Below are 14,163 nucleotides of genomic sequence, written 5' to 3' on the forward strand. Positions count from 1 at the left end.
GATCAGGCACAGTAGCTTGGAGTGTACCCTTGTCTGGTGTTCAATATCCACAAAGATCCACTTTTACAGATCCTGCTACTGCACCACTTGATCTTCTAAATGAAACCTGATGACAAACTCAATTCATTAGGATAACGGAGGATAACAGTCCATAGAATGCAACCAAAATAACGTTTTGAATGAACAGTGTTCCACTGGGTGAAGAAGACCTTCTTGTGCATGGAGGGGTCCAAGGCTGTAGTAAATAGTAATTTTGGAGCCGTATTCTATACCCATTGTCTGGCCCCCATGCATTGAAGCCCCTGCTTTAGCCTCATTAAAAGTAAGAAATCTGGGCACCTGTTTGTCTCTATGAATAACCTGCTCTTTCCTCTCTCAAAAAATCCTCCCACTTCGCAAACCAACCACTGAGATGAACTGATAATAGCCTTTGTCATGCCACTCTCTGAATACTGTAACAACATCTATTCTGGTTTCCTAAAAAAAACTAATTGCCAGGTTATGGTAGGAAAATGCCTATTTTTGCCTGATCACCCCTATTTATTGTGGACCGAAGCTACTGTTTATTTGACTCTGCACACTGCATCTCTGCTAACCAGGCCCCAATACATGTGCTCTGGCCACTAAAGCATGACGAATTGGTTAAACTCCTAATTGGCATATTTAATGTACCTATAGGTCACTAGTATTTGATAAAATGCAAAGTGTACTCGGCATTAGTGGGCTGCAGCACCCATTGTACCACCCACTACAGTAACAATGCAAACATGACTGCAGACCTACCCCTGTAACCTACTTGTGGCAGTTTAAAATTGCAAGTCAACAGGTCAAAACCTTCCTTATAAGTACTAATAAGTCACCCCCATGTAGGTCTCATAAGTCCAAAGGCAGGGTGCATGGTATTTAAAAATAGGACGTATATAAATGTATTGTTACAAAAGCCCTTCTAGTGAAAAAAAAACAAAAAACTATTTTCACTGTAGCAAGGCTGGCTTTTTTTATATGAAAGCCCTTGATTGCAATATTATATTTATTCATGCTAATTCTGGTCAGAAAACATCTAGAAATGTAATTCAAATACTCTTCTTAATAGTTATTTTGAATTCAGTTTAATGATAAAATCAAATTTGTGATAATTATTAAAGAAATGGTACTCATAGAAGACAAATGCCTTTGGTGTAGGGAAAGTATTTTTTTTCCTCTGGCAGGTTGATCATCTAATCTGTGCTAAGGAGCTTTATTACCTTCAAAGAGGCCTACCCTGTCTCAGGCAGGTGTTAGCTGATAACTGGCCAGGCCCTTTTCTTTCCACCCAGTCAAGCAGTCCCCAATCCTGGTGGGAGAGAGGCTACCCGCAGAACTGGTTTGAAGTGACCACAGAGGAAGAGTTGCTCATTTCCCTGGCCACACTTCTGAGTGGGCACAAAGCCTCTGCTCAAGAGGAAAAGGGTTTTGCCATCTTGCATCTGGGCAGGAAGGGGCACTGTGGGATTGTTTGTAGTAGATTACACAGGAATTGCGCAAAAGTGTCTAGGGTTACCCCTGGGAACGTTTTCCCTTCAGAACTCTAGAGGACCTGTGGAAGGGCTCTTGGACTGGAGCCACCTATCAAGCTTGGTGGACCAAGGGTTGAGAGGAGCAACAGTGGTAACAAGTGGAGAGGCTACAAGTAATGTCTGGAGCTGTAATAGGCCCGTGAGGTCAAGAATGACTGCAATCTAGGAGGCGTCTGCATGACAAGTAGTGAGTATCAAGATGACGGGCACACTGTTGAAAAGGCCTTAGAAGCTGTGACACTGCTGGTGAGAGCCACACACTGGGGCTCTTGGAGTCAGACTCATCAAGGCCTGCCATGGAGTTGTTCAGGGCACCCTTGGGGGAGGGGGGGGTAATCCAGGAATTGCTCTTATGAAAGACATTGAGCGGGTAGACCAGAGAGGGAAAGAGTTGGTAAAAGAGGACCTCCCATGGTCATCACAGCTGCCTGTAATGGTGTTGTTTAATGGCTACTGCTTGTGAACTATTAACCCGCCAGGATAATGGAGAAAGAAGGGAAAAAAGACAAACAGGACTTCTTCTCTTCATGTACAAGAATGAGGAAAGGCCACGAGGCATCAATTGGAGAGCTCCTACCCAGCCAAAGAGAAATGCGATCCAGGTTGATGAGCTCCCCTTTGATAGATTGATCATGTTGGTACTGTCTAATTGAAGTGATGTAAACCTGCCTTGATGTCAGGGCCTTGAATCCTCAGGATCGTATGTTGCTATGTATGATTCACCTGCTGATAGCCCCAAGGTCGGATTTGAGTATACAGACTTAATGGAGTGATCAAGCGAGGGATGGAAAGGAAGGGGACAGCAGAGAAGGAGACCTGAAACCAAAAAAAAAACAATATCGTTGAGAACACTGTTCATATGGATATCCCTGGCTATCACCCCCTTACATCTAATGGCTAGAACTACCTGAAACAAAAAAGGGGTAGCCTTATTCCAATACAGGAAACATGGAGTCATGACATCCCCCGTGCGATCTAATGAGAGGAATAAATGGTTCAAAAGATTTTCACTGCAATACTAACATAGTTTTTTAAACACTGGACCATGGTGTAAGTTCTAGGAAACACACCTACCAAAGGATATACATGAGTAGAGAGTAACATGGGCGAAGAGCTGACCATCCGGGAACTCTCGATCAACCCCTGCTGTGAAAAAACATAAACCCAAACAACCCCAGTAAATAAACACTGGTTTATTGGCAAAGTTGGGGTAGAATCATCTTAAGAGCTCCAAGTTAAAGGTAACCTTAGGAACTAATACCCTTCGCCTCCTGGGTACATTAGAGAATCAAAAATACCAATTAATTCATTGGACAAGGTTTACCCTCATTGCAAGACATTGGAACCATCATAATCCACAGAAAAAGGCAAAGGTCTCCTTAAGCTGGTCTTGCCTTTTTAAATACACAGCCTGTTGATCTGCAGGGTGTGCCATCAACCTGGTTCTCTTAGAACATAGTACCGCTTTGCGGAGAGGTTTCCCCAATAACTCCTTGGGAAGAGTTAAGCCAAATAGGAATTCCTTTGATATCACAAAAACCAATAGCCATACAATACCCCTCTTGTTCTCCCTGCATGAGTCGGAGCCCGACTCGCCAACACGGGAGAACAGTGGAAAGTATTTCACCAGCCCTGAATGCAGCTACGCTACCAGCGTGGACTGCAAGGATCACCCAAGAGAGAGCCAGTAACCAATGCCCCTCTTCAACACTCTGCTCATTCTCCCTGCATGAGTCGGAGCCCCGACTCGCCAACATGGAAGAACACCAGAGACTTCCAAGGCGCGCTAGGTGCAGAATAGCACACAGCGAAGCCCACAATCCAGCACTCTCGAAATAACAAAGGGGATGATGGTGCAGGAAGCACCCTTACCGGACCTCCCTTCATCAGTGCTGAATCTCCGGGTTCAGATTAAACGGCCTGGAACTCGCACACCGGAAGCATTTTTGATCTCTTGCTTCCCCTGACGTGGCTGTGTCTGAATATGGCTGACTTCCCATGGACTCATGGGATGTGTAGTCTATTTTAGTGTGTACAGCAATCGTCGCGGACAATGGTTCTGTCAGTGTTGTTACTGACACCTTGTTCCCCGCTGATGCGCTGCGACAGTACATCTCTCTCCCGAAGAACACTGACAGAGACATGGTTTTCCTGGGGTACCTTTTATGAACCATGGCAGTGAAACGAGGGGCGTGGACACCTGAAGCTGGTTCCCTGGAGTTTCCTCATTCCCATACCCCTTCCAGGCTACTAGATACCACAATTTCTGTTGTTAGATTTTGGAATCTCTAATACCCGTTACCTCATGCTCAATGTCATTATCAACTAGGACAGGCAATGGACTGTTCTTTATAGGTGAATAAGAAGGTTTGAGTAATGAGATATGAAAAGCAGGGTGAATTCTCAAATTAGAGGGTAAAGCCAGCTTCCCCACCACAGGGTTTATGACCTTAATCACATATATATGTATTTAGGAATAAAGACGCTGTATTTTTTAAACCTGATGTTCTTGGTAGAGAACCACACATAATCCCCCTTTATGTACACTGGCCCTGGACATCTGTGTTTGTCAGCATATACCTTTTATTTGGTTTTCGCCTCTCTCAAACCCTTCTGTGCTTCTCTCAGGGTTTTAGGAATGTGTTCTATTCTATCCTTCACTTCAGGGATGTGTCCAATATGTAAAGGGTTCAAGAAGGGTATGAAACGCGGATGAAACTCATAAGTGCAATAGAAGGGAGTATGTTTAGTAGAACTATGAGTAGCGCTGTTATATGCAGTTTCTGCTAACCATAAACTATCTAACCAGGCTTCTGAAGTGATATCGACATAACATCTAAGGTATTGCTTCAAGGTCTGATTCACCCTGTCTGTCTGGCCATCTGCTTGTGGGTGGAAACTAGTTGATAGATTAGAGGAGATCCTTGATGCAGAACACCAAATCCTCCAGAAGTTAGCTGTAAACTGCGACTCACGGTTGGATACGATTACCCTTGGTAACCCATATAAGTGGGCTAACTGACCCACCGTGGGTATCTGTTTGCAGGCAATGAAATGGGCCATCTTAGTAAGTGAGTCCACTACGACCAAAATGACAGAGTGGCCCCTATCAGGAGTAAACCCTACAACAAAATTCAAAGATAAATGTTCCCACAGTTGCAGTGGAGTAGGAAGTGGTTGCAGAAGTCTAGCCTGTCTAGCAAAGAGCATCATCCATCTCAGCTGTCGAGGTGTTAAATGCCTTGCAGCCGTCATGAATTGGAGGTTACGGTGGTCGGTAAATACAGTGACTGTATGTTTGGCTCCCATTAGGAAATGTCTCTAATCCAGAAAGGTGTTTCTAATGACCAGCAGTTCTTTCTCTGCTATTGTGTAGTTGCGTTCGGCTGGGTTTAGTTTCCTCGACATTTAAGCCACCAGGTGTAGCTGGCCTGTCGCTTGATGATGTTGGGATAACACCGCTCCCACTGCTGTATCTGAAGCATCTGCTTCTACTATATAAGGTCGGTCAGGGTCTGCATGCATCAATACAGGGGCGGACACAAAAGCAAGTTTTAAAGCCTCAAACCCTTTCTGGGCCTCATCATTCCATTGAAAGACGGTCTTCTTCCTTAACAGACACGTGAGGGGTGCTGCCAGATTCAAAAAGTGGCTAATAAATCTTTGGTAAAAATTAGAGAATCCCAAGAAACACTGGATGTCTCTCACGTTCTGTGGGATAGGCCAATCCCTAGCTGCTGATATCTTCCGTTCAGCCATTTTCTGTCCCCATGGAGTTCAAATCACTCCTAAAATTCCACCATAGTTACTCCAAACTCACTTTTGCTGATCTTGCAAAACAAATGGTTATCTCGTAAGGCTTGCAAAACAGAACGCAAATGTTGTCTATGAATCTTTACAGTCGATGAATAGATCAGGGTGTCATTGATGTATACCACCACGTATTGATCCAAGTATTCCCTCAAGACATCATTAAGAAAGAATTGAAATGCTGCGGAAGCATTACATAAGCCGAACGGCATCACAATGTATTCATATAGACCATAGCGAGTCTTGAATGCCTTCTTCCATTCGCCCCCTTCCCGCATATGTACCAAATGGTATGCTCCTTTAAGGTCAAGTCTAGTTTAATCACAGCTTTCTTTACTTTCTCCATAAGAACGTTAATCAGAGATAAAGGATACCGATTTTGCACCGTGATGGCATTCAAGGATCGATCATCAGTGCAAGCACACAACTCCCCATTCGCTTTGGGTATAAAAACAGAGGGCAAGCATCTGGGGAATTAGAGTTGTGTATGAAACCCAACGCCAAATATTGGTCCAAGTAAATACGAAGATGTTCATTTTCCGGTTCCATTAATGCATATACTCTTCCACAAGGAATGATTGCACCAGGTAGTAGGTCAATCTGACAGTCATATTTTCTGTGGGGTGGAAGGACTTCCGCCTTCATTTCATTGAAAACATCTGCATAATCCTCGTATTTTTCGGGTAATGTACTGCCGCAGTGGCGATGTGGTGACAGAGAGCCAAGGCTTTAGAAGGGACATTAAATGGTTGCATACAGTGTTTTTGACAATACTCTGAGGTTAATACAAGGTCCTTCTTCACCCAATCCACCTGCGGGTTGTGCAACCACATCCAGGGGAAACCTAGGATCACCCCATATTCAGGGGCTTGGATGATATTAAAAGCCAAGCTTTCCGAATGTTCGGATCCATACAGGACTTCTAAGGCACAAGTGGTAAAACGGATAGGTCCTGATTCCAGACGTCTTCCATCCACAGCAAAGATGGCTCCTGGAGTTTCTTTTTTCTGTACGGTAATACCCAACGTTTGAGCTTGATCCTGGTCCATAAAGCAGCCTGTTGCCCCGGAATCAATTATGGCCTCTACCGTATGCCACTCATCTTGGATCAGAAGGTTTATCTCCAAGAATAATTGGTCCTTTCTACTGGTTGTGTCGCCTGCCATTGAAGGGATAGAAATCAGGCTTGAAGCAGTCCCTTCTTCCTTCTTCAAGCTTATTCATTTCCTGCCTTTTGTTCGGCCGAGGCGATCGATGCTCTTTTACTCTCAGTCCGAGGATATTTTGGTCTTGCGGTGCATTCTTTGATAAAATGCCCTTTCTTCCCGCAGTATATACACAGGCCTTTCTGTCTCTGGTAATCTTTCTTCAGGGGTTAGCGAGGAACGTACTGTTCCTATCTCCATAGGCTCTGGTTTTTTATGTGACTGTTTTCAATTGACCGAGGACGAACCTATTGGGGATTGGACCTTTACTTCTTCTTGTATTCTTCTTTTCTTTTGCTAATGCGATGATACAGACTTAATACATGGCTTATTAAAACCTCACAAGAAGTGGGTTGAGGATCAATTTGTCCCAGTACGTCTTTCATGTCCTCTTTTAACCCTCGATAAAAGATAGCAGCTTGTTTGACATCTGGCCATTCAGTTTCGGTAGCCAGTCTACGAAAATCATTCAAATAAGATATTAAGTCACGATTTCCTTGCCTCAACTCTAAGAAGCCTCGATCCGCTGAGAGTGTGGCTGATCTTCGATTGAAAGTCTTCTCAAATTCTTTGAAGAAAGAATCCCAGCGTATAGTAATGGGTCATCCCTTTTCACTAGTGGTACAGCCCATTGGGCCGCATCTCCTGCCAGATATGAGATCAAAAATGTGACTTGTGCATGATTGGTGTTAAATGCCTTAACTTTACATGAGAAGTGCAACAGCATTTGTGTAAGGAATACCTGCACCTTACTACTCTCCCCATGGAATCTTTCTGGTGTAGCTAATGGGATAGGGGTAGGTATTTCTACCACAACAGGAGTGGCTTGCTGTATTTGGGCTAATACTGCATCAAACGGCTTTAGCTGTAATGTCTCTACTCTGGCCTGTAATGCTGCTGTTCCTGCACATGATGCAGTTAGCTCAGTTTGTGCCAAGGCGGCCAGGACATCATCTAAGGTAGCCATACCGCCATTTATGACTGTGAGGATTATAATTTGTGGGCCATTTAATCTGTCAGGGATTTGAAACCTCGGGATTGCATGTTGCTTTGTATGATCCACCTCCTGATAGCCCCAAGGTGTGATTTGATTATACATACTTAATGGGGTGTTCAAGCAGGGGAAGGAAAGGAAGGGGGCAGCAGGGAAGGAGACCTGAAACAAAAAAAAAGTAATATCCTTCAGAACACTGTTCATGTGGATATCCCCGGCTATCACCCCCTAACATCTAATGCCTAGAAATACCTGAAACAAACAAGCATTGAAAATGCAATAGGTCTCGCCTTTGATTAAGTTAAAGCCATTTGCTTTGCTAATGGTATTGTATAGCAAAACAAATGGCTTTAACTTAATGAAAGGCAAGACCTATTGCATTTTTAATGCTTGTTAAATATGGGAGTGTGTCTTCTTCACCTCAAACCCAGTCTTGCAGCGGCATTCTGTAATAGCTAAAGATGGTAAATAAGATGTTTCAGTGCCCTTACCCAAAAGGCATTAAAGTAGACCATCTGTGAGATGATGAGAGCTTGGACCATGTCTCCTCTTGCTGATTTAGAGATGAAAGGGAGAATTTTTTGATTACATTAAGCGAGCGAGCAGGAAAGAGTGAGGAAACGAGTGAGGATATTAGGGAGAGGTGAGAGAAAATCCAAAAAGGAGTACAGGGTGAGAGGGAGAGAAGAGAAGAACGAAAAGAAGTAAGGAAAAGAGCTAGTGAAACAGAAAGATGAAGGTGGAACGAAGGAAGAAGTGAAAGATGCAAGGAGGGTGCTGAAACGAGGGAGAAGGAGGATAAGGAAAGGATAGAAAGTTAAAAAGGTTGAGGAGAAATGCGATTGAGACAGTAGGAGGGGGAGATGAAGCGCTCAATCGCATCCGCCGTCTACGTGGTTGTCAAGGATCAGCCGAGGCGTCAGTTCTGGATGATCAAACCGCGCATCTGCTTCCAGCTACTGCCAGAGCTTCAAGTGGCTGTTTATTTGGCTATAATTAAAAGCATAATTTCCAGATAACACGTGGCTCCTGCGTTGCACGCAACAGCAAATGCCCTGCAGTCCCGTCCGTCAGAACAAAATGAGCAGCAGGATACAGGTTGCGAGGATAGGACCGCGAGCACGTGCACTTTGCACCAGTACAATGACACATTGAATGAACGCTTCTCATGACTAACTAGTGCAAAATCGATATTTGCGCGTAGTGAGCTATGCAAAATGTTTACCATACGCCACGCCAACAGTGCAAACCTATTCATTTCTAGGTCAGCAAACCTGTGCACATGCTTTGCACTGGTGTGGCGATGTAAGCCTGCAGTGCACTAGTGGAAAATTGGGGGGGGGGGTGTCTGCTAACAAGATCTAATCTGCCAGATTCCCCGAATACGTGGAGAATGCAATATTGTTGTAGGAGCAGGAAACAGTGTTTACTTTGTGCAAGGAAACACTGGTTTAATTTTGGAAATTGGACTAAATTTCTCACCAGACTGATTCCGAAGAGAGGCTGAGCTCTTTTCTGGCACGCTTGCTTCGTTTTGTCAGGGCCTTGATGTAGACATTACTTCCTGCAGTCTTGAGGAAGCCAGAGAAGGTGAAGTGATATCAGAGCACTGCCCCCACCCCGCCCGTCCCCGATCTGGAGTGTTGCTTGACTGCAGTGGTTCTTTGCCTCTTAACATCATCTCACGTTGCATGTTTTGTAGTTCACAAAAAAAAGGCATCTGCCAGCGACTCGAGGCTGATGGCAGCAGTAACTTCACAGCCCTCATGCAACGGGCGCTTTCATCACCGCCGCCATCATGGCCTCAGATTGAGCGAGCACGGATGCTTGAAGTCAGCGCACAAAGGGACCGAGGCGCTGTAAGAGACCGATGGCATTTCCAAGGAAACAAACGATGTATAATTTCACAACTGATCCAGTGTCCTGTGACAAGCTGCATGCTGCATTAAATTCTCATGTCCCTAGTACTAGGGTTACATAAAATTAAAAAGCGGAAACAGCAAGGCGTGAAATAGACTAGAACTACAACTGTGACAAGCTGCATGCCGCGTGTAAACAACAAATAATCCCAGGTGCGCTTAACGCGTGTAAAGCAAAAACAGCAAGGCATGAAATAGACTAGAACTACAACTGTGACAAGCTGCATGCCCCGTGTAAGCAACAAATAATCCCAGGTGCGCTTAACGCGTGTAAAGCGGAAACAGCAAGGTGTGAAATAGACTAGAAACACTGGCAATAGACAGACAGTAAAGAAGCAAAAACACAGAAGTGGATGCCTTCTTGTGCCCCGGGGGAACTGCAGGACAGCTGATCGGAACAAAAACACAGAAGTGGATGCCTGCTTGTGCCCCAGGGGAACTGACCCAAAAAAAAAAGCACACGCGAAGCGTAATTTTCGTTGCTATGGCAACGAAATGGTGTGGGACTGTCCACAGTCCGTACGGACACGCGCATGCTGTCTGCTATGGACAAATGGCAAGAGCAGCCATGTTTGTCCATGCAGGCGCGTGCATGCAAAGCCCTCGGCAGAATTGATTACAAAAGGTACTTGCAATAGCGAGAGCAGCGCATGCACTGCTTTCGCCATGAGAGACCTAAAAAGAGGGTAGGCTTATTCCAATACAGGAAACAGGGAGGTATGATATCCACCTTGCGATCTAATGAGAGGAATGAATGGTTCAATACATTTTCACAGGAATACTAACATACAGTCTTTTCATCACTGGAGCATGTTGTAAGTTCTAGGAAACACACCTACCAAAGGATATACATGAGTGGAGAGTAACTGGGGCGGAAAAGTTAAGCTAATAGGAATTCCTTTGATATCACAAAAACCAATAGCCCTACAATACTCCGCTCATTCTCCCTGCATGAGTCGGAGCCCCATATCGCCAACATGGGAGAACAGCAGAAAGTATTTCACCAGCTCGGATTGCAGCTACGCTACCAGCGCAGACTGCAAGGATCATCCAAAAGAGAGCCAGTAATAAATGCCCCTCTTCAACGCTCTGCTCATTCTCCCTGCATGAGTCGGATCCTGACTCGCCAACATGGGAGAACAGCAGAGACTTCAAAGGCGCGCTGTGTGTGCTAGGTGCAGAATAGCACACCGCGAAGTCCACAATCCAGCGCTCTTGAAATAACAAAGGGGATGATGGTGCAAGAAGCACCCTTACCAGACCTCCATTTGTCAGCGCTGAATCTCCGGGTTCACATTAAACGGCCTGGACCTTGTGCACCGGAAGCGTTTCTGATCTCTTGCTTCCTCTGACGTGGCTGCGTCCGAATATGGCTGACTTCCCATGGAATCATGTGATGTGTAGTCTATTTTAGTGTGTACGGTAATCGTCGTGGACAGTGGTTCTGTCAGTGTTCTTACTGACACCTTGTTCCCCGCTGATGCTCTGCGACACTTGAAGATGGCTTGACCCTGAAGCAGGGATTCCAATATGAGAAAAAAAGAATACTCCTGTTCCCTGATGTAAGCATGCTAAGGCATGTGAAACATTGTAAATTGTGGATTCTGAAGGGCTTTTCATAATGGATATTGTAACCATGATGTGGAACCCAGGAAAGCTGAATGTGTCTTATGGCAACAAGACTTTCCTGTTCACGGAAACAGGTATTGAAAGATCCTGCTTCAAATGGCAGTTAGAAGTCTCTTTATGGGGGACTCTGGTGACATTGTACCAAGGGGTTGAGCGGGTTGATCCCATGTGAACTGGAAGATTTACTCTGTGCTATAAAATCCAGGGTCAGAGCCACTTGTGAAAGAAGTGGGAATCTGAGGTGCATATAGAAAGTTAAGCTCTAAGAAAGAAGTCAAATTAAGTGTGTTGACTTTAGACGGTCGTATAGGAGAAGCAGAATTTTAAGTTACCAACGCTTTAGAGGGGAAGAAACCGGTACATGGAAAGGCACAGCAAAGTTATCTTCCCATCTTAGTGTAAAGGGGGTGGAGTAAGACGTATGTAGAGGGATGATCTGCGATTATGGGATGCAGCAGATGACACACATTAAGAGTGGTTAAGTTTGAAAAGTAAGGCCAGACCCCATGCATCAGCAGCATCATTTTGTTTGTTCAGTAATTCAATCTTTGTATGTAAGAACTCAAATAAAATTTACCTGTATAATTTTTCCATATAGGCTCAATGTGCTGTGTTATTTAACTCAATTAGTGAAATGTTGCAGGGCTAGAATTAAGGAAAAGGCCTCACCCAGAAAATAAGTTATGTGTATACATTAAAATGCAATAGATGATGTTAAATATTCTCCTCACCCTCAGTAAGCATGCCACTTTCTGTAGTTTTATTATTATTATTCAGAAAAAACATTAAATTATGCTTCCGTAACAACTTCATTCTCATATTCTTTGTAGATGCCGCCTTGTGTAACACTAGAAAATTAAGCTCCCCTTGAAATTATTTTGAACTGTTCGTAACCATTTCCGTCATCTCTTGGTGATTTGAACTACAAAATGGCTTTTAAGAAAATGCTGGACTTGGAGCATTTCACATTCACCAAAGCATACCATGTCAGCCATGGCAACATCATGTCACCAAAGAAGCTGCTCATCATCTCCTCACTTTTGCAACAGCAATTACTTACTATTTTACGTTACACTTGTTGTTGCTTCAAGATTTTTTTCAGAACTCAGAAGAGATGTATATTTGTAAATAGTACTTCTGTCTCAAATGTATTATAAATCAGGTAGAAATTATTTTGGTAATTGAACATGAATTTCACTTGGCCTTTGCATATAGAATCATTACCTATTTATAGACCGTGATATGATTTTGGTGTACAGTGCTTGCTAAATTAACAGTATTATGTTAATGATAAATCATACATCAATTTTTGATGGAAATTAAACTCTTTTGTCATCCATTGAGGACATGCTGTTTTGGCCATGTGAATAATTCAAACCTACTGTAAATGCTTTCCATGTGCCTATAGCATATTGTTGGATTACCAGTATGGAGTGTGGATTCTTATTTTGCACTTAGATTCGTAGATTGACGCTGTAAGATCATTACAAAGGACATCCGCATTAGAAATATTTAAAGACAAACTTGTACAGTATCTGATGAGCATTCATGTTTACATTTAACAGATTGAATATTTTTAACTTGTGCCATAGATATGAACTCAGTTTTCAGATTTGCACTAAAGATGTCCTTTATTCTAATACTGTTTTACTCCAGCCATTCTTAAACATGTTGTTGTTTGTTTTATTTCTGTGAGCACTGAAAGGTACTTTGCACGATTTCTTTATTTATTTGTCTACTGTCATTCCTGTATCTAAATGATGCGTGTCCCAACGTTTCGCTCAATGTCTAAAAACACAGATGCTATCAAAATAGGTTTAATAGGCATCCCAGCTGTATGAGATGGAAACTGATGATTTTCAAATGAAAAACAAATTACAAAACAAGAAACATACACTACAGGTTTCATAATAAATGTGTTAAAACCCTAATTCATTTAAATTTGGATTCAATCTAATATATGCATTTCTAGTCAGCCACAGAATATTACTTTTTTTCTAGACTGTGCTCATCATCAGCAAGTTATATTACTATTTCCCCCAACAAAAGTGGAATTGTTACACATAATCGAAATATTGAAATGACAAAAACAAACTTTATTGGTATGTAAAAATCAAATTGACATTAATTTGGATAATCATTTCAGGCAACATTTTGAAGCAAAAACTGCTTTCAGATGACACTCCCTTTCTTACAACAGGTTTTGTGCTTTTGACTCCAACATAATTTGAAATCAAACTTTAAAACATGTACATATTTTAAAACGTTCTCTGTTTTTCTTACTTTTCCATATCAAAATGTGAATTCTGAAAACATTGTAAACTAAAATAATATATTTCTAATGTACACTATTTTACAAGCACAAGCACTTCTTCAAAAACGTGTGAAGATGCACCTTTGTTTTATATTGTGCTTAAATGTGCTGGCTCAATTATGCCTGTGGTGTATCGCCTTTTTGGTCTCCAGATGTACAGAACACCATTCAACATTCCTCGTAGTAATTCATTTCAATATATTTTTCTTCCTAGTTTACAGTACAGTTTTAGAGTGCGTTATTGTTTCTGTATGGCAGATTCTTGTTCTGCAAATTTGAATGAGCAAACCACTGTTTTTAAATAGTTGAAACATTGTGTATTTCATGTTATGTTATGTGTTTGAAATTAAAATGTGGTGTTGAAAATGAATGTGCCTTTTGTGTATGTGCTTTTAACTACACTGGAATATAATCCTTCAAACTCTAGGATGAAAAAAGAACCTTCCTGAATATTTGAATTGATTCACTTGATTTAGAAATGGGGTTTAATTAAAATTTGTCTTTGGGGAAATAAAGGAATAAATAAGGCACTAGAACGTCGTAAACATGCCCACAATATAGTTATGGATCACTTGCCAGCAAGACCCTAAAATCCTTTACTTAAACTCTTTGTTGCCTTATCTTACCAGCGTAAAAGCAATGAAAGATGAAAATGAATGCTTCCAAAATGTAGCAGAAGTTATTGGGTGCTTGTTATAGAATTAGTTTTGATTTGGTAATCAATGGACATCTGCTT

General features: G+C 42.5%; 1 protein-coding gene across 3 annotated transcripts in view; it reads left to right on the forward strand.

Annotated features, from left to right (window-relative positions):
* Positions 1–13,793, forward strand: part of MCF2 (MCF.2 cell line derived transforming sequence) — an 830,978-nt gene extending 817,185 nt beyond the window's left edge. For all 3 annotated transcript variants that reach the window (XM_085607961.1, XM_085607960.1, XM_085607962.1), the window contains one exon: positions 11,944–13,793. In XM_085607961.1, the coding sequence (XP_085464087.1) occupies positions 11,944–11,984 (41 nt within the window). In that variant the 3' untranslated portion in view covers positions 11,985–13,793. The remainder of the gene's footprint in view (positions 1–11,943) is intronic.
* The last annotated feature ends 370 nt before the right edge of the window (positions 13,794–14,163 follow it).

This window comes from Triturus cristatus, chromosome 5_2 (assembly GCF_964204655.1).
Source record: "Triturus cristatus chromosome 5_2, aTriCri1.1, whole genome shotgun sequence".
NCBI lineage: Eukaryota > Metazoa > Chordata > Amphibia > Caudata > Salamandridae > Triturus > Triturus cristatus.